We start from the raw sequence: 22,313 nt of genomic DNA, 5'->3' as shown, positions 1-22,313 counted from the left end.
TAAAAAGTTTAGATGATAATGACTTAGGGAGAAGTGTGGAAGACTTTATGATGTTCATGGAGAAGTGTTGAACACTTAAAGAAAGCTTGGATTCAAGAGTTACATTAAATACTTGTAAAGTTTAGTTGTTGAAAATATGTAATCTATGTATCCTAATTAAGATAGTGAAAATAAAATGTCATGAGTCTCTAGAGTCAAAAGCAGCATTAAACCACTTGAGAAAAATATTTTAAAAAAACAATGTGATAATCGATTATCACTTATGATAATTGATGTAGAGAGAAACTTTTACGAATTAGCTTTTGACAATAATTGATTATTGCTTACAATAATGATTATTTGCGAAAGTTGTAACTTTATTCTTCATCTTCTTAACCAAATTTAAAAACTGAAGACTATAAATAAAGTGGTAGGCTTTCATTTGAAAACACAGGAGTTGTGTTATAAGTCTTTGTGGAAAAGATTTGAAAACCTAGTGTGGGTAAAGCGATAACTTTCATCAAGTGTGATATTGAGTGATTAAGTATTGTTGATGTTGTTAGGTGAAATTGTTCATCCTTTGTATGATTCAAAGGAAATGTTCAATCCTTATGGATTTTAAGAAATGTATTATTTATCTCTTTCGTGACTTAAGAGAGGTGTTTTCTTCCTTTGTGGAACTCAAATGAGATGTTCATCCTTGTATTTTTTCAAATATGTCTTTCATCTCTTGTAATTTGAAGATAAGTGCTTTCTATCCTACACTGTCTTAATTGTTATTAGTTTTAATACATCATTTGGTCCCTAGTTTTGGGACTTTTGTTCAAAGTCATCCTACATTTTAAAAAAGTTCGGTTAGGCCCCCTATTTCGTTAAAAATGTCCAAAATTGTCCTTTTGGCTTACGGCGTTAAAAACATAACGGTGCAGTTGCCTCCGTGGCCAAAACTGAATGACGTGTAAAGTTTTGCAATACGTGACACATATGATATATTTGAATGTGTAAATTAAAAAAATATATAATGACGTCAGCTAGGTTTAACGAAATGGGTTAAATCAAATTATCCTTATCTAAGGATCCTATCACGATTTATGGGTTTAACAATCTGGTGAAACTGGTCTTGTAATCATTGTGGCGTGGTGATTCCTTGAAGGTAAAATTTGAAGAGCGTACGTACGTGAAGTAAGTATTGCTAACCCTAGCCTACTTACTTGATGTTCTTGTTGTTGGATTTAGGGGTTAGGGTTTGAGGTGAAAATAGAGGGTGAAAAGTAATGGTGGAAAGGAAGTGGATGGTGGAGTGGAGGTGGACAGAGATGGTGGACTGGAGGTAGAAAGTAATGGTGGAGAGGAGGTGGATGATGGAGTGGAGGTAGACAAAGATGGTGGGCTGGAGGTGGAAACTAATGATGGAAACTAAGCCAGATATCTTTCATGTGTTTTTCGTTGATATACATTTGGAACCAAAGTACACAGTTTTAAATTGAAAAGGGGACTACATTGCACATTTTTTGACCAAAGGGGAAACTAAATTTAACATTATATATAAACACCTGAACGTAAACATTGAGCTTCACCTTTACATTGTTTCTACGTTTCTGGCTTGTGCAATTTGCAAGTTGGTGCCCATGGATGTTGCTTGCGAACTAGGGTTTCTGCGATTTGGGTATGTTTATGTTTTGCTACAGGTGTGAATTGGGTTTCTAGGTGTCGCGATTGCATATTTCTTGTTCATATTTGGGTTGGAATTTCTGGTTTGCAGGTTAGGGATTTCGATTCGGTTCTTGCTTAATGGTGGTGAGGCGCAACACATGGTGGAGATTTTACCTTGATTATTGGCAACGCGGTTTAGGATTTCATGATGGCTAGGGTTTGATTTCTAGGTTTTCTATTGCTTTTCTCTGCTTCGAATTGTAGGTCTGTGTTGATGGTGGTGACAGCAGCATGGTGGTCTGAGGGTTTGGTGGTAGCGTGTTTCGTTCTACGGCAACAGCGACGGTTAGGGTTTCACGGTGGTGGCACAAGGGTTTCTGGTCTTAAGGAAATTAGGGTTTCACGGTGTCCTCCTATCCTTTTACATTAACATTACCACATCAATGGGTCACACTTGCCACCTCATAAAAAATTGGACAGATCATAGTTGTCACATCATTTCACCGTTATGTTTTTAACGCCGTAAGCCAAAAGGACCAACTTGAACCATTTTTAACGAAATATGGGACAATAGTGAACTGTTTTAAAAGGTAGGACGACTTTGAATATAACGTCCCAAACTAGAAACCAAATGATGTATTAAATCTTATTATTATAATTTTTAATTTATTTTTAATGTTTAATTTATCTTTATTTTAACACTGATTAGACATAAAATCTTTTGATCTGAACTAATATAAAATAACTTTGTATAATTTCTCTTTTCCTATTCTTCTTATTTTATTGTGATTATTAAAATAAATAAAAGCCTTTTTTTAATTACACTATGATTTTTTTAGGATAATTTTTAAATTATTTTTTCTTAAAAAAAATCAATTCACCTCCATAGGTTTATTAATTTTTGTACAAACAAAAATATTCTACTACAATGATCTTAACAAGTCCAAATTTTCCTCATACTAAACAACCTATTGAAATGTGGTAAAAACACCAAAACAATTATTTATTTTTATATTCATTTTAAACTGCTCTTTTTATATAAAAATTTGATGAACATTAATTATATATATATATATATATGTATATATATTTAAAATATAATTTGTTTAAAAAAATCACTTCACCTTCCTTTTGATTTATTAGTTTTTGTCCAAATATAAATATTCTACTAAAACGATCTTAACAAACTAATCAAAATTTGAAATGGGATAGCAATTAAAAAAACTATTTATTTTTATATTCATCTTTATATAAAAAAAATTGATGAACATTAATTAAATATATATAAATAAATCTATATATATATATATATATATATATATATATATACGGAAAAATTATTAGAAAATTATGAATAGCTGAAATTGTCATATTTATATTTTTTTAATATAATTTAAAATTTGAAACACTTTTCTTAAAAAGTTCTAACAAATCATAAGTTTTAAATTTTTACAATATTTTTAATGATTACATTTTGAATCTTTTACTTCAAAAATTTATTTCTTTTACATTTTATGATTCATTTTATTTTGATACTGTTTATCTATTTATTTTACTACTATTCATACTTTTTTATCTTTAATTTTAGAAACATATACTTGCACGATGTTTCTATATCATCTGTCTGAAATAAACTCTATTTCGAATCTTTATTTATAAAATATAAAACTTTGCATAGATTTTTATAACATTTTTATTTTCAAGTATTATTTGTCTCAAATAAATATTCAATCGCCAAAAAACTAATAATACTGATGGTACAGAATATATGAAAGATGAAATGCTTTAAAAGAAAATATGTCTCCTGTATTAAATATTTATGTTTGTTGAAAAACTCTACACATGTTTTCAATTTACTACATTAATTACAATGTTGCTTTATATTTTTTTTTTGCCAATTTAATACTTAAAAAAAATATAAAACATTAGAGTTCATATTAAACATAAAAGAGTAAATTAATTACAAATTCCTTGCATTTAAAGCACAACAGTAAGGGTTTGTTCTTTGTTATCTCTCAACAATTTTGTTTACTTTGGTGGAAAGCTTACCTGTTTCTTTGTCACCAATCCGTTTTCTCATTAAACTGCAGACATGGAAGTGTTTGTTTAATATTTTCTGCTAACTTCATATGCTTGATGTTTCATGTTAGCATTGCTCAGTAACAGTATTCTACAAACTAGATGTTTAGACTTTTATACAATATTAATTTTTTAAAGTTTATGATATTTGACTAAATTATAAGATTTATAGATGATAAGATATTTTGAAAACATAATAATGTAACTTAGTTAAAATCATCTGCATAATTTTATACTATTTTAACATTCGACACAACTAAAATTTCACAACTCTATATGCTTTTGAAGATTTATCTAGGATTTAACTTCATAAGCCACAGAATGTTGACACCTTTTCTTAGTGAAGCTCATTTATCCGAAGACAGCAACCCTCATTGTTAATAGAAATGCAGATGAATTGGTTGATTGAGTTCCCAATGAGATGGATTTCTTTCTAAGCCTGTGTATGAAATTGACTGCAGAAAATACCAAACACACTGTAATTCGATCATCTACAATGTTAAAAGGGAGCAATCTCCTTGAAGCTGAACAACTTTGTGGGGATGCTAATTTTTTCACAAATTGTTCAGCAAATGGGTCAAAATTAATCCTCCCACCCGCATGATTCACTAAGCAAATAGTATTTTCTTATAATACAGCTTCAAGTATAGACAAACTTAAAACAGATGTAGGTGCAGATATTCAATATAATGGTCCAATGGAGAACAGAATACTAGTGAAAATAAATCATACAAAACTTTTTTACTTGGAGTTGAATCGGAAGGTCTCCTCAGAAGCATACTTAGTCCTCATACTGTAATGGTCAAACTTTGGATTATTATGATCAACAGCCCTTGTTTCAACAGCTTTAGCCTCAGTTCCAACTGCCCCCATAACAAATTCTCCACTCTTTTCTCGTTGCCTATGTCTTGGCCTTTCTTTCTGGCTCTTAGATTTGGTATATGGAGGAATCTCAGTAGATCCATAGAACTCGGCATAATCGGGTCGTTTTGATGATCTGTGCTTGCTTGACAGAGAAGGGTCCTTGAAACTGCTTGATTTTATCTTGGGGGGCTTCATTTCTGAATATTTCTCTGCTGTGCTTGGAGTATGGACATTTGGTGCCAGTCGATTATCGATAAGAGAAGTATGAACATGTGATGCCATCCGACTATCACTAAGAGGAGTTTGGAGCTGTGATGGCAGCTGATTTTTGGTAAGAGGTGTATGCCCTTGAGCATTTTGCCGGTTGATCAACGGAGGCTGTGCTTCATCTTCAGGCATTACAAGACGATCTTTCAGCGGTGTTAAGCCTCTCTTGGAGATGCCTGGTCTGAAATGTGAAGGTATAAATTGAGTGAATGCACCAGCTAATGCTTCAAGGGAAAGCTTAGAAAGATCAACAATGAGCTGTCCGAAAGACGGCCATCCCGGCTCCTCTTTACTGCTCTCCAGGATTGGCATGTGTTTCTCATTGCTTGCTGGTCCTTTAAACTCTCTTTCTGACGGTCTCTGCAGCATTTGTGCAGTGTAATTAATTAGCCAATTAGCAAAGGTGAACATGAAATATTTTTAGAATGAACAGCATTTTCAAGCAAAAAGACAGAATTTAGGGTCTCCTTGATTTGAGAAAATATTTTCAATTTTTATTTCCCCTTTTTTCAAATAATTACAAAAATGCTAGTTTGATTTCATTTTATTTTCTATTTTAACGAGTTATACCAGAAGCAACAGAGACAACATGTTATTTGTTGTCTGAATTGTTTCCTGTACAAATATTTTTGGTACAAAGGAAAAGTCCTCCCTTTTGCAACTCACAAGGCATAACATGGTTCCAAAAGACAAAATGTTGGGCAGCTACAACAGGCAAAATGTCACAATTCTGAAACTTCTGTTTAACAAATTCTATTAAGAGAACATACTGTTTTTGAGAAGAAAGAGGATCCAAATCCCTGCTGAAGCATACATGTAGCATATCCTACTATAACAGCACCAACAACTGTAAGGATATCTGCAGGAAAACCCACAATACACTAAAATCAGAAGTTAAATGGAGATATAGAGTATCCAAAGGAATGCAATCAAGTCATCAGTTTTCAGATTTACAGATTTTCTCATTGCTTCACTTCCATGCTAAATACAGCTAATTCAGATTTTCCAGTAACACCAACACATTAAAGAACAATCTTCTGATAAACCATAAATCAGAACTGCCAAAAAATCTTGTCCGACTGGAATTTTCCGTTGCATTTATGGACCATAGCCAAGGGATTTAAGACCAGATCTGGACAAACACATCAGTTGGATGAACTAAAGCCACATGAAGTGACATCATTTCATGCGTCTGCCTCACAAATCTAGTTCATGAGGATAGGAGATGTTCCCTTAAATTTGAAAAGGAATTGTACAAGACAAGGCTAACATTTCAAATCGAGATGCATCCAAAGTTGTTAGGTTCCTGGGTTTGGAACCTAACAAGAATTCAATCAACAGATGGAGACAAAAAGAAAGAATGGGTTTCCGGTATTATTCACAGTAAAAGAGACCTCTTTACAAGTTGGGAGCATAACTGATAACGGTTGAAAACCATTATTTTTATATTTAATTTTGACCTTAAAGACAAACTTTATGACTTAGAAACTAGCTTGTACTCATGCTCTTGCTTATGTTTTGGAAATAAGAGAGTTTGATGGGTTTTATGCTTGGTTTCTCTTGTTTTTGCAAGTTTTAAGATGAATTGAATGGAAGAAGTGAAGTAGCCATAAGTTGGAGTCAGAAAAGGAAGAAAAAGTGTATAAAAAAGAAGAGCTGCAAGTACCGCTCAGCGGAAATTACCGCTGAGCGGCACTTTGAAGTCCCGGCGCTGAGGGGCAAAACTGCAGTTGAGCGTCAAATAGAAGAAATGCACTTACCGCTGAGCGGTATTTTAATGGGCCTTGGGCCACTTTTTTGTAATCTTTAAGAGTCTATATAAGGTTTTAGTCGATCTAGGGTTAGTATCTTTTGGCAGAACAAAGCAAAATCACACTTTCTTCACCCCTTGGAGGAGGATTTTGGATGCTCAAGCTCCACTCTTCAAATTCTAAGGTTCTATCTTTCATTATTTCATTATTTTTCATCTAGTTTCACCATGATTATGGTGAACTAAACCTTCATTGTTGTTGGGGAGTCAATGTAATCCTTTGAAACTCTCATGTATTGAATTGGTTCTCTAATCCATATGTTTTCTTTCATTAATTGTTAGGGTTTTTCTTCTATACTCTATGCATGCTTTGTTTAATTCATTCAATTGCATGATCATTGATTTTATTTGTATGGACACATATAGATAAATCTAGATATGAAGGAACTCTCCCAATAGTAATATTGCCTAAACATAGGGATAGGAGGACTGGTTGCCTTTAAGCTTCTGTGCGAATGTAATGCATGAATAATTGCTAGGGAGACAAGACATTGTAAACTAGTGATTATGATAGGTTTCTTGTTAAAGAATTCCTATCTCTCACTCAACAACTCTCGGAAACAGTACAGAAAGTCTGTATAACCTCTGATATTATTGACTTTCAAGAAAGAATGCAAGAATAGGAAGAACAAAGGAAGCTTAACCTTCCCCAACAAGGATAACCAAATCCTGTTTTAGAAACTACTAACTGTCCAATCCCCCTCCCCTTATTCCCCTTAACTATTTATACACAACAAGTGTTCCCCTTTTCTAACTGTCAAACAGTTAGGCCAGCTAATGCAACTAACTACTCACATACTCTTCTTTCTCCTAACATACACCCTCATCATCCTATCAGATTAGGAGTAGGCTTTCTTCACCAAGACATTGGATTTAAGGTAAATTAGAAAGTGACATTAAAATTAATGAAGAAGATGAATTCTTGAATACATGAGAGTGGATAGGATGAATTGAAAACCCCCAACAACATCATCATCATATATTTCAATCACGTTTTGCTTCTTTTGTTCAATTGATCAATACAAGCATTCATATTTACTTTTTAGTATTTGCATTTAAATCTACAAAACTTTGTTCACAAGTCTAATTTAATCAATAAATCATATAACTGTTTAGGTCGTGAGTCCTTTGGGAAACGATATTTGGTCTTACCATTTATTATTACTTGATACGATTCGGTTACACTTGCCGAGGGTTAACAATAACCTCCCTGGCTGAGGGCATAACCCCTCTCTACAAGCTAAAACGCCTGACTTTACACAAAGTACATTCGATACCCCCTACAAAGTTACAGGAGCTCTATTTATAGGAGCTCTGACCCGCTCCCCCCTTTACAACCGACACCCCATACCCTTAACTTCTAAACCCATCTATTCTATCATCCTATATCCTAACATTACACCCTGCTGCAAAACAACCTTATCCTCAAGGTTGGAACCGTAAAATTTGGTCTCTTGGCTCCTCTTCATCATCTTGTTATCATCTGAAGAGAATCCACTGGCTACTGCCACCAATTCAGGTCGGGAGGCTTAGGTAGTGGCAATTCCTCCTCCACTATCTTCCATTCTTCCTCTTTCCTTCCTATCAGCCCAAATCCCACACCAAGGTCCACGGTTCTACTTCCTTTATTTTTAACAAAGCTTCTGGCTCCCCCCACCTTCTAGCTAGTGTTGGATCCCCCTTGCTAAATACCTTCTTCCCTCCTTGATTGAACACCCTAGTCAATATCGTTCGGTTCCGTCCTATATTGGTCAACACCGTTCGGTTTCGTCCTATAATGGGCAATACCGTTCGATTTCGTCCTATAATGGGCAACATCGTTCGGTTTCGTCCTCTAATGGTCAAAACAATACCCGTTCGGCCCCCTACCAAACCGTTCAGCTTCATTTTTGACTGAGTGAGGCCTTCAACCGAGAAAGCGGACATCTCCATCTGCTTCTGGTCTATTGCGGTCTCAGCTTCCTCAGTCTCCACCTCTTCATCCTCCCCCAAAATAACCGTCCCTCGACTCTTTTCTAGCCACTGATTATGGCGATCGACCTCTGACCGCTCGGTAACTTCCCATCGGCATGGGTTATAGCAATAGGTCTCTGACCGCTCGGCTAATCCCAATCGGTCTAGACTATAGTACTTGGCCTCGTACCGCTCGGTAACCGCTCCTCACGTTCGTTCGTTCATCGTCCCCTTCTATTTGTATGTCACCAAACGCTCAACGTAGGTTCCAAACCTTATCACCAAGGCTTCCTTCAAACCATCCCAAGAACGATTCTTGGCTTTCTCCTTCTAGGCTCTGAACTAGTAACCCACGCTGCCCTTCATGCTTATGTATGCGAGTCACACTTTCTCCTCCTCCGCTACTCCTTGAAACTCGAAAAACTTCTCCCCCTTGTTGATCCAGTTTAACGGGTTCTGCCCTTTGAAAGTGGGTAATTCACCCCTCTTCCACCATTTATTCTGCCCCTCTGGATGATCGTCATCCACGCTCACTCCAATATCCTCGTCGCGCCGTTGATGGTTGTCATTTACGGAAATCTGACTTCCACCTGATTGTTCTTCGTTGTTGTAAGCCCGTGTCCCCCATCATCCTCATTATTTTTTGCAAGTCCCAATGCACTGTGACGGATTCCGCCTGTATCCCTTCCATCATAATCTCCAGAGCCTCCAATCGTCTCTTCGTGCTCCCCTCCATATGTGCTTCACACCCAATTCGGATCTTGTAGTTTCTTGATTACTTCTTGATCCTTCACCCCCCACTTCGAAACGTCAGGTTGGACCAATTTTTTAGGTTCCTGGGTTTGGAACCTAACAAGAACTCAATCAAATGATGGAGACAGAAAGAAAGAATGGGTTTCCTATATATTATTCACAGTAAAAGAGACCTCTTTACAAGAATGAGTTGGGAGCATAACCTCCCTGGTTAAGGGCATAACCCCTCTCTACAAGCTAAAATGCCTGACTTTACACAAAGTATATTCGATACCCCCTACAGAGTTACAAGAGTTCTATTTATAGCAGCTCTGACCCGCTCCCCCCTTCCCCCTTTACAACCGACACCCCATACCCTTAACTTCTAAACCCATCTATTCTATCATCCTATATCCTAACAAAAGCTAACCCCCCCCCCCCCCCCCCCCCAACCCCACATTCCCAACTTAACTAAATATGTCATGGGAGATATGCGAGTAAACAGTCTTAGCTGAAACTGTAGAGCCAATAATGTTCGCAGTATTCATCATAGTGACAAATAGTGATGCAGCCAACATATAGTTTTTTCTCTTTTCTTTCATCTCAACTCATATTTGATGCCTTTAATCCTGATTTCCTTTTTCTCCCCAGTTCGCAGGTGATACTCAAATTCAAAAACATAACTTTAACATCTAAATCACATGTTGCAGCGACTAGAAATTTTGGTTCTTCAGTGAAGCATAAAGCATTCAAAACTTTCATGTCTTATCACTGCATGCTTGAAGGTAAAGGAAAAAGCAGCACAGTGTTTGCATCTTGTATCAGCAGAGATTATTGTATTCAACTATAATACATATCAAACATAAACCTACAATATTTCTGGGCCGATGGTGGAGGCACTATTCAACAAAGAGACTAAGGTTGAATCAGAGAGCTTTAACACCAACTTGAATTTGAATATGTTGTATCTTATTGATTGATTTACACGAATAAGTTGTACAGTGGTATATTTGTATACAAGACAAACAGAATCAATCCCCAAAGTTAAGGGATTAGAATCAGTGGATGAAAGAATATGTTATTGAGGAAACTAGATTATCTAGTAAAAGATACATGGATATTTACAGAGTCTGAATAAAGAACAGGGTAAGAATATAAACCTGTACTGGAAATTGAATTAGACTGATAATCACAGTCTTCCTGGTCAAGAGAGATTTGCCGAAGAGCAGCATTTCCTCTATCAATGACCAACAAGGAACAGGTGGGTCGAACATATACTACATCAAAATCATTCGAGAACTTAGCATCCTCACTAGGCCCATCTCTGTACCCTGCGACATTTGATTTTCCTCCAGCAATGGTCGTCACACCTAAAAATTACTCACAAAGATCAACAACAAAGTAATCATATCCTTTTTCACCATTCTCAATGACAATTCTCCCAGTACATTATGATCCCATCACCACTGGTAGCAGTGTTTGAATGAAGGAATTATCATTATGTCATGATACTGGGCTGGGAAATTCTTATGTAAAACAGTTTTAGTAGGTTCCAGTAAAAAGAATTCCAGAATTGCATCTTAGTGTACTAGTAACATTTCTATTGACACATTTTATGTTCAAATTCCATTCTAATATCGTCCGTTACCAAAACATCATGTTAGTAATGACTAATAAACAGATCTTGAACTATTGTAAGCTACAACTCATTATCACATACCAGAATCTCCAATCTTTCTGATCGCAAGATTCTGAGTATCAGCAACATAAACATTCCCCTTATCATCCACGGTTATGCCTTTGGGATGATTGAAACGAGCATCACTTGGTTTTCCATCCACATGACCAGTGTATCCCTGAAATGACCCTGCCACCAATCTTCCTCTACTATCTGCAGCCAGATAGCACAAATAGATAGCCGAAGGAATTAGGATCCCTAGAAGTAAGCCCAATCCAGAAAGATCAATTCATTTAAATTTACAATCAATCCCAAATTGTGTTTAACATGTCATATGGCATTCACTTACCAAAACTGTTTAGTGAAACACCTGGACAATATATCATATAAAGCTAAGACTTAGATTCCTCCCCCACCCCAACTATCAATTTTCTGCTAACTTGAACCAGGCAAGTGACCAAACTCGTGTTCCTTTTTTCTTTCAATCTTTTTATTATCATTATTACCGGCAACATCCAGAACCAATTGAAAATAATTATAGAAATAGACACATCCAGAAATGAATGCCAAAAGTGCCATATCCCAACTAATCAAATTTACTCATAATAGTTACATAAACTCAAGAAGAGAAACAGCCATACATTGGGACAACGGCGGAGTTATCCGAACAATGTTGCTATTAATTGCATCAACTGCAAAGAGTTCACCATCCTCCTCAGAAACACGGATCCTATGAGGGATGACCCCAATCTCGTTCCCTTCTACCACAGTCTCAACCACGTAACCATTTTCAAATTGAAGAACATTCCCATCTACAAAAGAAAGAACCAACAAATCACATTTACTCATAGTCACACACACAAACACCTTAACAATGAGCATGTTACACCGAAAACATGTGACCTTTGAAAGTGCTCAATCTCAGTAGAGAAATAGCACCAACCTGAATGTGGCGTCTTGGAGGTAGACCTTGTCCATTTGATGATTGAAGACAGATGCTTAATCAAGGGCCCTGATTCATTAACATTGTTTAATTAAAGTAACAAAAGAAGCAAACATTGTTTGATCAAAGTAACCAAAAAGAAAAAAAAGAAAGAACGACTAAAAAGGCACCCAGTTAGGTATTCAATACCATTAAGCAAAAAGTTAAAAAATTTAGCAAACCCATTTAAAATTATGGCAAGTTGACGCTGTGGGCGAAGTGGGGGAAGAATTTTGTTTACCTGCAGGAGCAGCGTGAGGTTGAAAGCGGTGGGAGAAAGTGAGGGCAAGTGCAATTAGAAGGAACAGGAAGAGAATGTGATTTTTCATAGCTACTTTGGGAATGAACTGAGGTGAAGCTAGGAATAGAAAGAACAACCTGAATTAGGTTGTGCTGTTAGTTTGAGAAACCGCAGCAATAGAAGAAGAAGAAGAAAAGTACTAGTAGCAAGGAAGAAGTGCTGCTACTAGTTTAGGAATGTCACTGGGTCCCTCCATGAGTGTCTACCCATAACTCGATTCCCCGATTTCTTACCGGTTAGATATTTGCATAAAAAACTTCGCAGAATTTTTTAACCGGATATCTTCAACCTACAAATATTTAAAAAATATTTTATGAATTTTTAAATAAAATTTAAATTAAATTACAAGTTAAAAAGAATAATTTAATATATTTACTATATATTAAAAACAAATACTAACACAAAGAGATAAAAAAATTTTAAGAGAACGCAAACAAGAATTCTAAACCCAAATTCTGAAAACAATCGTAATCACGGAAATCTCCAAACCGCAATAACAACCAGGATCTTAAAAAATCCAATTTACATCAATAAACTAAAATCCAAAAAAACTCAAAATACTCATTCGAATCATAACCCCAAAATTGTGTCACCAATCAACAGGAAAGAAATAAAGAAAGGAACTTTCAAAACGCGAATCAAAACTTACAAAAGAAACCCCCCAAAATTAGAGAACAAATAAAACTCTAATTTCAAATCCCAAATAGAAACAAAACATCAATAAGAACCAAGAGAGAGGAAGAGGTGATGGAATCGTACTTGACGTAGTCCTCCTTTTGTATTTTTACTTTTTATAGTTTAGCTCTTAAGGAGCATGGGTTACTATAAATACCCAGCTCCTTTATTGTATTGTCACTTTTGAGATTAATGAGAATTAAGTTTTCTGAAATAGAAACAATTCTCTCTTGAAAGTCAGGCTAGAGAGTCCAAAGACTCCCTCTAGCCACCTTCCAAGCACACTCTCATTCTTTCATTTCTTCAAACTTCACGGTGCTTCTCTTTCATTTCCACGCTGATCCTCCACTGCCACATCTGGCACGCGTCAGCTGCCAGTACGTCTCCAGCTTCCTTGCATCAGCGCTCTTCAGCCACGCGTTCTCTGTCGAACGCATCACTTTCCATTTTCCCACTTTTGCATCCACATTTCTCTCATTTTCCATTTCGAAGAAACCTCATCTGCTAGGGTTTCTCCCTCTCAAACGCATCATCATCACAGTAAGCCTCTACTCCATTTCTATCTTCACAGATCCACGTCTCTTCCTCCGTAAGTTTCATTCCTCTTCATGAATATACATCTCCTTCCATATTTGCACCTCATCTTCACCATTTCTTTTGATTTCCACCGATTAAAACCTTGTTTCACCTTCGATCCAGACTTTTCACCGATTGTTTTCCTCCAATCTTATGTTTGAACCGATTAATCGGTTCATTTTGAGTTTTCCCTCTTTTCTAGGGTTCGTTCATGATTTTAGGGTTTTCTATTCGAGTTTAATCTTCTGTTTTTGTTCTTCTTCGAGTTTTTGTCCATTTCCGCTGCGTCTTCACTCGTCGGAGAAGCTTCGAGGAGTCCGAATCGAGCTCGCACAGCTTCGGTCGTCAGCTTCGGGCGTTCGTCCATCAAGTGGTATTCAGAGCAAGGTCGAACACGCTTCGAAGATAAGTATCACTTTCCTTGCGTCTTTTCGCTTTGTCTTGATTCTGAGTATTTTGTGTTGATTTGTTGTAATCTGTGTTTGTCTTTGTGTTCTGGTTTAACGCTGTGCGTTTAACTTCTTTCATTTTAGCGTTTATGTTTCGTTCATTGTTTCTGTTCTGAGTTTCCTTCAATTTCTGAGTTAAGTTTGTTTCGCCTCCCTATTTTATTCATTGTTTGTGTTGTTTCGATTTTGTTCTCACTGTTTCGCGTCTATGTTGAATTTTCTTCTTCTTCCGCGTTGTTCAACACATGCGTTTAACTGTCTTGCGTTGTTTCGGTATGTCTTATGTTGATTCATCTTGTTTTTGTCTTGTTTTGAGTTCTATATTGTGATTCGGTGCATCTGTGTGTTTAATCTGTGCTTGAGTCATTATTTTTTAGTCTTATTATCATTTTATTTCGGTGCAAGTATTGGTTTGAGTCTTTTCATTTGAAAATCACATTTCTGTCATGTTCTAGTCTTGTGCATTGTTTTTAATTGTCAGTTTAATTCGAGTTTAACTAGCTGATGCTTGTGTTTTGTGATTCATTTGTGTTGCTTGCACTGAGTAAGTTCTGTTCACCGTATATAAGCTATGACATTTAGATAAATGAGCTTGGTGGCAGATTTCAGTGGTAGAGATAATGAATCTCATGTTCTTGAATCTGTTTAATGATAGCTTTGCTTGGTTTCTGCCTAATCAATAACAAGTGCATACCAAGTGAGCAATGAAAGGCTCAGCCTAGCTCGGTTGCACATTGATTAATCAACAGATTTGTGATTTGGCCAGCTACACCGAACTGGTTTTTCTTTGAAGTCTGTGTTAATGTTTTGAGTGTGTGTTTGTTCTGCTTGGTATAAGTTCATTGCTAAGCTTCTAGTTCAATCATATTCAAGAGTCATTTGTGTTTGCTGTTTTGTTATTCAAGTTCAATTTCTACAGTTTTGGTTAAAAGTGAAATTTGATGCTAGAGTCAAAAGTTATCAATGAAACCAATTATGTCTTTTCTTTTTATTAAGTTGAACCATTAATCTGATACAAGTCAAGTGCTGATTTGTAAGCTGCATTGATCTTAGTCTATTGTGGATTGTAGCAAGAGTTGTAAGTCAATAACATTTGAAGCAATTAAGGATTAATCCTACTGTTAAAAAAAAAAAAAGAGTTGAAGGACTTAGTGCAATTCACAATAGCTGCCTCTAATTCGGAACATCAAATATGAGAAATAAAACAAGTTTCTCTGAGGCACAATGTCAAACAGTTTGGTATGCCAATTTATAAATCAAATCTGTTCAGTATTGGTTCAACTTAAGTCCCTTTTCTTGCTTTACTAATCTGTTCTAGTTCTATTCCTTAGGTTCTATTTGAGTGCTCACATTATTCAAAGCTTTGTTTCTTGCTTGTCTTGGTTGATAACTCTGGTTTTGTCTATCACATGTGCAATCTATTCTGCTGATCTTAATTTGAAGCTTTTACTTGCTTTATTCATCTGATCTAGAGTTGTCTTAAGCAATAGATCTGCTGTGCTGTCATTGTTTTGTGGCTGTCTTACTATGTTCTGCATATCACTTTGCATTGTCTAGCCTCTGCCTGTTTGAGAAGTTGTTACACTCTGGTTTCTGGAAATTGAAAGAAGGTTTGTGTGCTTGGTAGCATCTTAGGTGGTGGTGGTCTAAAAGACTCTCAAGTCTTGAACTGCCAAGGGAGAATCTCCCTTCCAAACCTTTCCATTTTGAGTGCTTTAAGCTTTTAAAAAGAAGCCTGAGTGTTGTGAGTTTTGTAAGGCTGATTTGGCCTAATTCCTTGGCACTTTGAAATAGAGAATTCATTGTTAATCTAACTGTTTTGTGATTGTTCATTGTGCAGGAAAAGAAATTGGATCAATTAGATTGGAGCAGTTGTGATTTGCTTAAACTGACATTGCATTCATTTTGGATTATAAACTGCTTGCTGAAATCATTGAGATATTATATGTCTGAATGTGATTACTGATTTCATGGTTTGCTTACAATTGTTGAAATCTGTTGAATACTTATTAGCACCATCACTCTTTCTTTGTTGAGATCATTTTTCCCAAATGCATATAGAAAATATTTTCCTGGTATTAATCACATGCAGATTTCAGTTTTGTTCAGATTGATTGATTGCATACCCTTGCATGCCACCTAGTTAGTTGTTCATGGACTGATTTATGCATGAATTGATTTGCTTGGAGTAATTAGGCTTGTGCATGAACTTGTTTTAACTGCCAAAGCATCATTCCATTTGAAGAAGTGACTAAAGCACTTATTTTCCAATTCTGACGTTGTGGTTGAATTAAGCACATAATTCTTTTTACCCATTGGATTGATCAGAATTTAAATTAGAATTGAATGGTTGTTTAAATCAGTTTAGTTCAGCTTTGAATTACACCCATTGCATCTGGTTTAATATCCATGTCCTTGTGTATTTTGCTGGATTTGGTGCAATTTCTGTAAGCAGATCTGAACCGAATCAGTGCAGGGAGAAAGTGAAGAATGAATCTGCTGATTAGTTGAGCACAAGGAAGAACCTACAACAAAGTCCACTAAAGCCAACAACTAGAAATAGCATTAATTAGGGAAGTTGCTTAGCTATATTGCTTTTGTTTGTTTAAACTGTTTGTGTTATAGCTTGCAATTTGTTGGATGTTGTGATTTGCTGAATTGGGTGATTTTCTTGCAGTATAGCCTTGAAATCATAGTATCTCGTGAATGCAGATTTCAAGTTGAGAGCAAAAGGAATCTGCATCAACTGTACCGAGAGAAAGGGAAGTTTACTACCCTATATCTTTGTCTGCCATTTGTTTTAATTAAGTGAATCCTCACATCAGTTTCGGCATATGTGTTTGTAGAACTTGATCAATAGAAACCAAGAAGATTTGATAGCAGCAGTACTAAGTTGAGCACGTGGATCTTCATTTGAACAAGGTGTTTGGGTCAGATCGTGGCAGCAGCAACATCTCTAATTGGACAGGACTGAGATTGACACGAAGCAAAGTGGATTACGTGAATGTGGGTACCAAGAGCACCGTAGCATAGGATTTCAATTTTTGTTTGTATTTGTACTGGGTTTGTGTTTGCCCACTGTTAGTTTTAGTTTTTGTTTTGTAAAAGGGCCTTTTATAAAGTCCAAGTGTTTAGGAAGAGTCCTTGGTGCTCTTTCAAACTCTTGGCAACTTTATTTGCTTTTATTTTTTTAGCATAGCTAGACAGGTGAATGTGTCTTGTTAGCCAAAGCTACAAGCTTCACTATAGGAGTAGACTTTAATATTGATTTGAATTGTGTTTCTCGTAGGGGTCATTAGAGTCCGCTGGATTCTTAGTGTTTTGTTTATATTGATTTGTTTTGAGTTTTACGTTTAGGGGTGATTTAGGCTAAAAGGGATTAAACTCTAAGCCTTTTCACATTAGAGTCCGAGAGTCTAGTCTTTTATTTGTGCTTAATTGTTTGAGTTGTGTACTTTGTTTCTAAAGGTGATTTTAGTTTAAGGGGTAATTAGTTAGTAGCCTAAGACATTTCTGGCAAGGCAAGACTTGGTACTTAAGCAGCTCTTTAGCTCACCTCTCTTACCTGGGACTTGTCTAAGTGAAAGTTTTGAACCCTTTAGATTAAGAAAACTTTTAAAAACAAAGATGTTTTCTTATAGTTCATATAGGTCTTCTAGGTTAGATAAAGTTGATGAAATGTTTAAACAAGCTAGGAATCTTCCATCATTTGGTAAAGACATAGGTGCATTAACATACCTAGCTTGGGAAAAAGAAATTGATAAAATAAATCCTTGGTTTTGTGAAGAGAGTGAATATTATGTTCTTAGTATATATCTCTCTAAGTTAGAAGTGCATGCAAGTGAGTGGTGGGATGAAAGACAATATCATGTTAGGAAAGGTAGAAAGTCCTCCATACGTGATTGGCATGATTTAAAAGCTTGCATGAGAAGAAAGTTTGTGCCTTCAAGCATTAAAAGAAACCTAGAACTAATTAGGGATTGCATTAATAATGGAAAATTATTTCTTGAGAGTTTAAATGATCATGGGTTTCTTCGTAGAGAATTAGAATTTGGGGCAACACTTAAGGAGATCAAGGATAAGAAAAGAGAACGAGAGATTGAGAGAAAAGAAAAGAAAGAAAAGAAAGAAGAAGAGAAGAGAGAGAGAGAACAAATAGAGAAAAGAGAAGAGAGAAGAAGAGAGGAATTAAGAAGAGAAGAAGAGAGAAAAGAAAAAGAGAGAAAGGCAAGAAAAAGAGAAGAAAGAAAAGGAGAATTTGTTACTGATGACAAATCCTATTCTTTCAAAGACGGTGGAACCTAAAAGGGAAGGTTTCCAAATCTTTACTTCTTTTCCAATAATTGATCACTTTTCAATTTTTGACTTCTCTTTCAAACCAATTGTCATGAAAACATTTTCAAAAATTGACAATTCAAATCTTGAGTTATTCTTATTTTTAAGAAAACAATTAACTCAAGATAAAATTGAATTTGGACTTCTAAAATTTCAAAGATTACTAATCAAAGTATTAGAAGTTCTTATTCTCTTGTTTTTAAAGAAAAATTCTTTCTTGGATTGATATTAACCGAAGATATATTTGATGTGTATTGCAGATTTGTGTTTGATCCAGGAGGAAGAAAAACTAGATCTAAAAGAATAAGGCCACTCGAAGATGGCCATGCTCCCAAAGATTGTGTGGAGTTTCTTCATAAGGCGATTGTCAGATTTGAGGACAAATCTTTTTTTTAAGAGGGAGGGTATGATGGAATCGTACTTGACGTAGTCCTCCTTTTGTATTTTTACTTTTTATAGTTTAGCTCTTAAGGAGCATGGGTTACTATAAATACCCAGCTCCTTTATTGTATTGTCACTTTTGAGATTAATGAGAATTAAGTTTTCTGAAATAGAAACAATTCTCTCTTGAAAGTCAGGCTAGAGAGTCCAAAGACTCCCTCTAGCCACCTTCCAAGCACACTCTCATTCTTTCATTTCTTCAAACTTCACGGTGCTTCTCTTTCATTTCCACGCTGATCCTCCACTGCCACATCTGGCACGCGTCAGCTGCCAGTACGTCTCCAGCTTCCTTGCATCAGCGCTCTTCAGCCACGCGTTCTCTGTCGAACGCATCACTTTCCATTTTCCCACTTTTGCATCCACATTTCTCTCATTTTCCATTTCGAAGAAACCTCATCTGCTAGGGTTTCTCCCTCTCAAACGCATCATCATCACAGTAAGCCTCTACTCCATTTCTATCTTCACAGATCCACGTCTCTTCCTCCGTAAGTTTCATTCCTCTTCATGAATATACATCTCCTTCCATATTTGCACCTCATCTTCACCATTTCTTTTGATTTCCACCGATTAAAACCTTGTTTCACCTTCGATCCAGACTTTTCACCGATTGTTTTCCTCCAATCTTATGTTTGAACCGATTAATCGGTTCATTTTGAGTTTTCCCTCTTTTCTAGGGTTCGTTCATGATTTTAGGGTTTTCTATTCGAGTTTAATCTTCTGTTTTTGTTCTTCTTCGAGTTTTTGTCCATTTCCGCTGCGTCTTCACTCGTCGGAGAAGCTTCGAGGAGTCCGAATCGAGCTCGCACAGCTTCGGTCGTCAGCTTCTCGGGCGTTCGTCCATCAAAAGCTGCATTTCGAGATGCACCCATGACTAGCCGTAAAGATGAAAATCTTGAGGTTTCAGGTAACCATTGTTTGTTGTTTCAGGTACCCAAGGTAGAAGAGATTGGAAGAGGAGAAGAAATTCCTAGAGACTGGAAGAAAAGAAGACTCCAACTTGGCACACCTGTTAGAATCAAGAACAAGTTGTGGGTTGTGAAGGGCTTTAAAGAGAAGGAGATGATAGAGATAGAGTCTCCATGTTCTAGAAGAACCAAAACAGTTCAAAGGAAACAGCTGAGGAGTTGGTGGAATAACAACATCAATTACAAAGAAGATGGAACTTGAACTTTATTGGGTCAAGCTAATGACATTAAAAGAGCGCTTGCTGGGAGGCAACCCAGTGAATTTAAAACTTTTAATTTGGTTTTGTAATTTGTAATTTTTGAACATTATTTCTGTATTTATTTTGTTGGATATAGCATCTACTGAAGGATGCTAGGTGGTTAAGTATCTACTGAAGGATACAATGGCTGTAACACCTACTGATGGGTGTTGGTGGATTTTGGGTCAGGCTCGTGACGTTAAACAAGCGCTACCTGGGAGGCAACCCAGTTGATTGAATATGTCTGTTTGTTTGTTTTAGTTAGGGTTTGCATAAGCATTTTGAACATTGAATTGCAGGGAGCCAGTGAGGGGCATGTCTAGGAGGCACGTAGGTTAAGAAAAGAAGGAGAAGAGCACTTCACGAAAGTGCCGCTGAGCGGTACTTTACCGCTGAGCGGTACTCTCGCAGAATAGTTTTTTTGTTCCCCTTAGCGGGACCCGAGCCCATTAGGGTATTTTTAAACCCTAAGCTGCGCATTCTCTCACACTTTCAGACTTTTCTTTGCACAAACACTCCCACATACCTTCTCCAAGGTTTTCCACATCTTTTCACTCTTCCCTCTTAAGAAAATTTCTCTTCCACTCACTTTTTCACTAGTGTGCCATCAAAGTTTGGGGTTGGGAGAGAGCATTCTAGCTTGGAAGCATTCTCATTGCATCTAGTATCTCCACCCAAGTAAGTAAAATGCATTTTGTTCATTCTAGGGTTTTTGATTTTGAATATGATTGTCAAAGCATGAAGATTTAGGGGTTTTGATTTCTTTGCATGATTTGATGATATATTTGATGTTTGAACCGATTAAACTGCATGATTATGAACTGGAAAACTGAAAATTGCATTTGGGTGGAGTTAGGAAAGCTTTAAAACAGGTTTTTGAAAAATCTGCAGAGTTACCGCTGAGGGGTAAACTGCCGCTGAGCGGCACTCTGCCAGATTTGATTTTTCTGGTTTTGTGTGATTTGGAATGTGGTACTGGTGGCGCTGAGGGGAAATTCTGGCCCTCAGCGGTGGTTTAGCTTCGAAAGGAGTTGTGTTCTGTGTTTTACTAATGATTAACATCATGTTCTGTGGTTTGGTTTTGTGTTTTGAATGTAGGAATGGCATCCTCATCCGGAAAAAGATTGAAAACCATGGCAAACAAGAGAAAGGAAAAGGAACCAGAGCAACCCCACTCTAGTAGGTTCCTCTCTAGGAAACATGAGAAGCACTTTAAAGTGGTTCAGGACAGGAGACTTCTGATGGAGAGAAAGGTTGGAATGATACCTAACCTTGCTCCTCAATTTGGAGAGCAAGTTTTAGGGAATGACTGGGGAAAGCTAGCCACTTATCCTGCACCTGCCAACATAGCTGTGGTTAAGGAATTTTACACCAATGCAAAGAAGATTGGTGATTATCCAGCTGAGAATTATTTGGGTTATGTCAGAGGCCATGCTATCAGGTATGATCCTGACTCAATTAATAACTTTCTAGACACTGTATGGGCTGGTGAGCAGTGCCAGTTTGCTCTTTGCATGGAGGAAGGTGCTGATTATGAGGATGTGGAGAGAGTACTGTGTATACCTGGAGGACACTTCCAAAGGAATAGATCTGGCTCAGTGGTTAACATTAGGAGGACGGATTTGACTCCTCTTGCAAAGTATTGGATGGCGTTTTCTCATGCCAACATTCAGCCATGTTCACATGTGTCAGATATTACTCTCAGCAGGGCATTCTTCATCTACTGTGCTATCAGAAACTTGAATGTTAATGTTGGGCAGGTGATAGCTGATGAGATTAGTGTGTGCGCTAATACTTCAAACAACAAAGCACCACTAGGACATCCTTCTTTGATCACGCACCTTTGCAAGATAGCTGGGGTGGACACTTCTGCTCCACCTTTTGAGAGGCCAAGAAAAGCTATTGATGAGGCCTACTATAGACAGTACTGTGGAGGTGATGATGAAGCTCAGCCAGTTCCACCACGCCGTGCTCGTAGAGAGAGAGGGCCAGCACAGAGCCAGACATCTGCTGAGACACATGAAGCAGAGCCATTCCAGATGAGGGACATGTATATGTCTCTTATAGGGGCTCAGTTGCAGTCCATTCACAGAGGGTAGGTGGCCACTGCTGAGATGATTGTGGGGATGTATGATACACCTCCAGCCCACAGGTGGACTATGGATGAATTCCATAATGTGGTAGCTTGGCCAGAGGAGCCAGTGCATGGAGGAGGAGCTGGAGCAGCTGAAGCTTCAGCTAGAGATATGGAAGAAGATGAAGCTGATGAGGATGATGCATTTGAAGATGATGCGGATGAGGAGGAAGAGGAAGATACAGAGGACAGCTCAGATTG

At 36.9% G+C, this 22,313-nt stretch overlaps 1 protein-coding gene across 1 annotated transcript; it reads right to left on the bottom strand.

The window, feature by feature from the left end:
• Positions 1–4,157: 4,157 nt before the first annotated feature.
• On the bottom strand, positions 4,158–12,509 carry LOC148193716 (uncharacterized). Its single transcript, XM_088097953.1, has 7 exons — positions 12,239–12,509; positions 11,959–12,027; positions 11,657–11,827; positions 11,058–11,228; positions 10,498–10,707; positions 5,613–5,701; positions 4,158–5,202 (listed from the first exon to the last, which is right to left on the bottom strand). The coding sequence occupies exons 1-7, from the start codon at positions 12,324–12,326 to the stop codon at positions 4,453–4,455; spliced, it is 1,548 nt and encodes a 515-aa protein (XP_087954079.1). The 5' UTR covers positions 12,327–12,509; the 3' UTR covers positions 4,158–4,452.
• Positions 12,510–22,313: the final 9,804 nt, after the last annotated feature.

The sequence above is a fragment of the Vigna umbellata genome, chromosome 9 (genome assembly GCF_029865625.1).
Source record: "Vigna umbellata cultivar VRB3 chromosome 9, Vumbellata_1.0, whole genome shotgun sequence".
NCBI classification, from domain to species: Eukaryota; Viridiplantae; Streptophyta; class Magnoliopsida; order Fabales; family Fabaceae; genus Vigna; species Vigna umbellata.
Note: the sequence above shows the minus strand (reverse complement) of the source record. Positions and strands in the feature narration are given on the sequence as shown.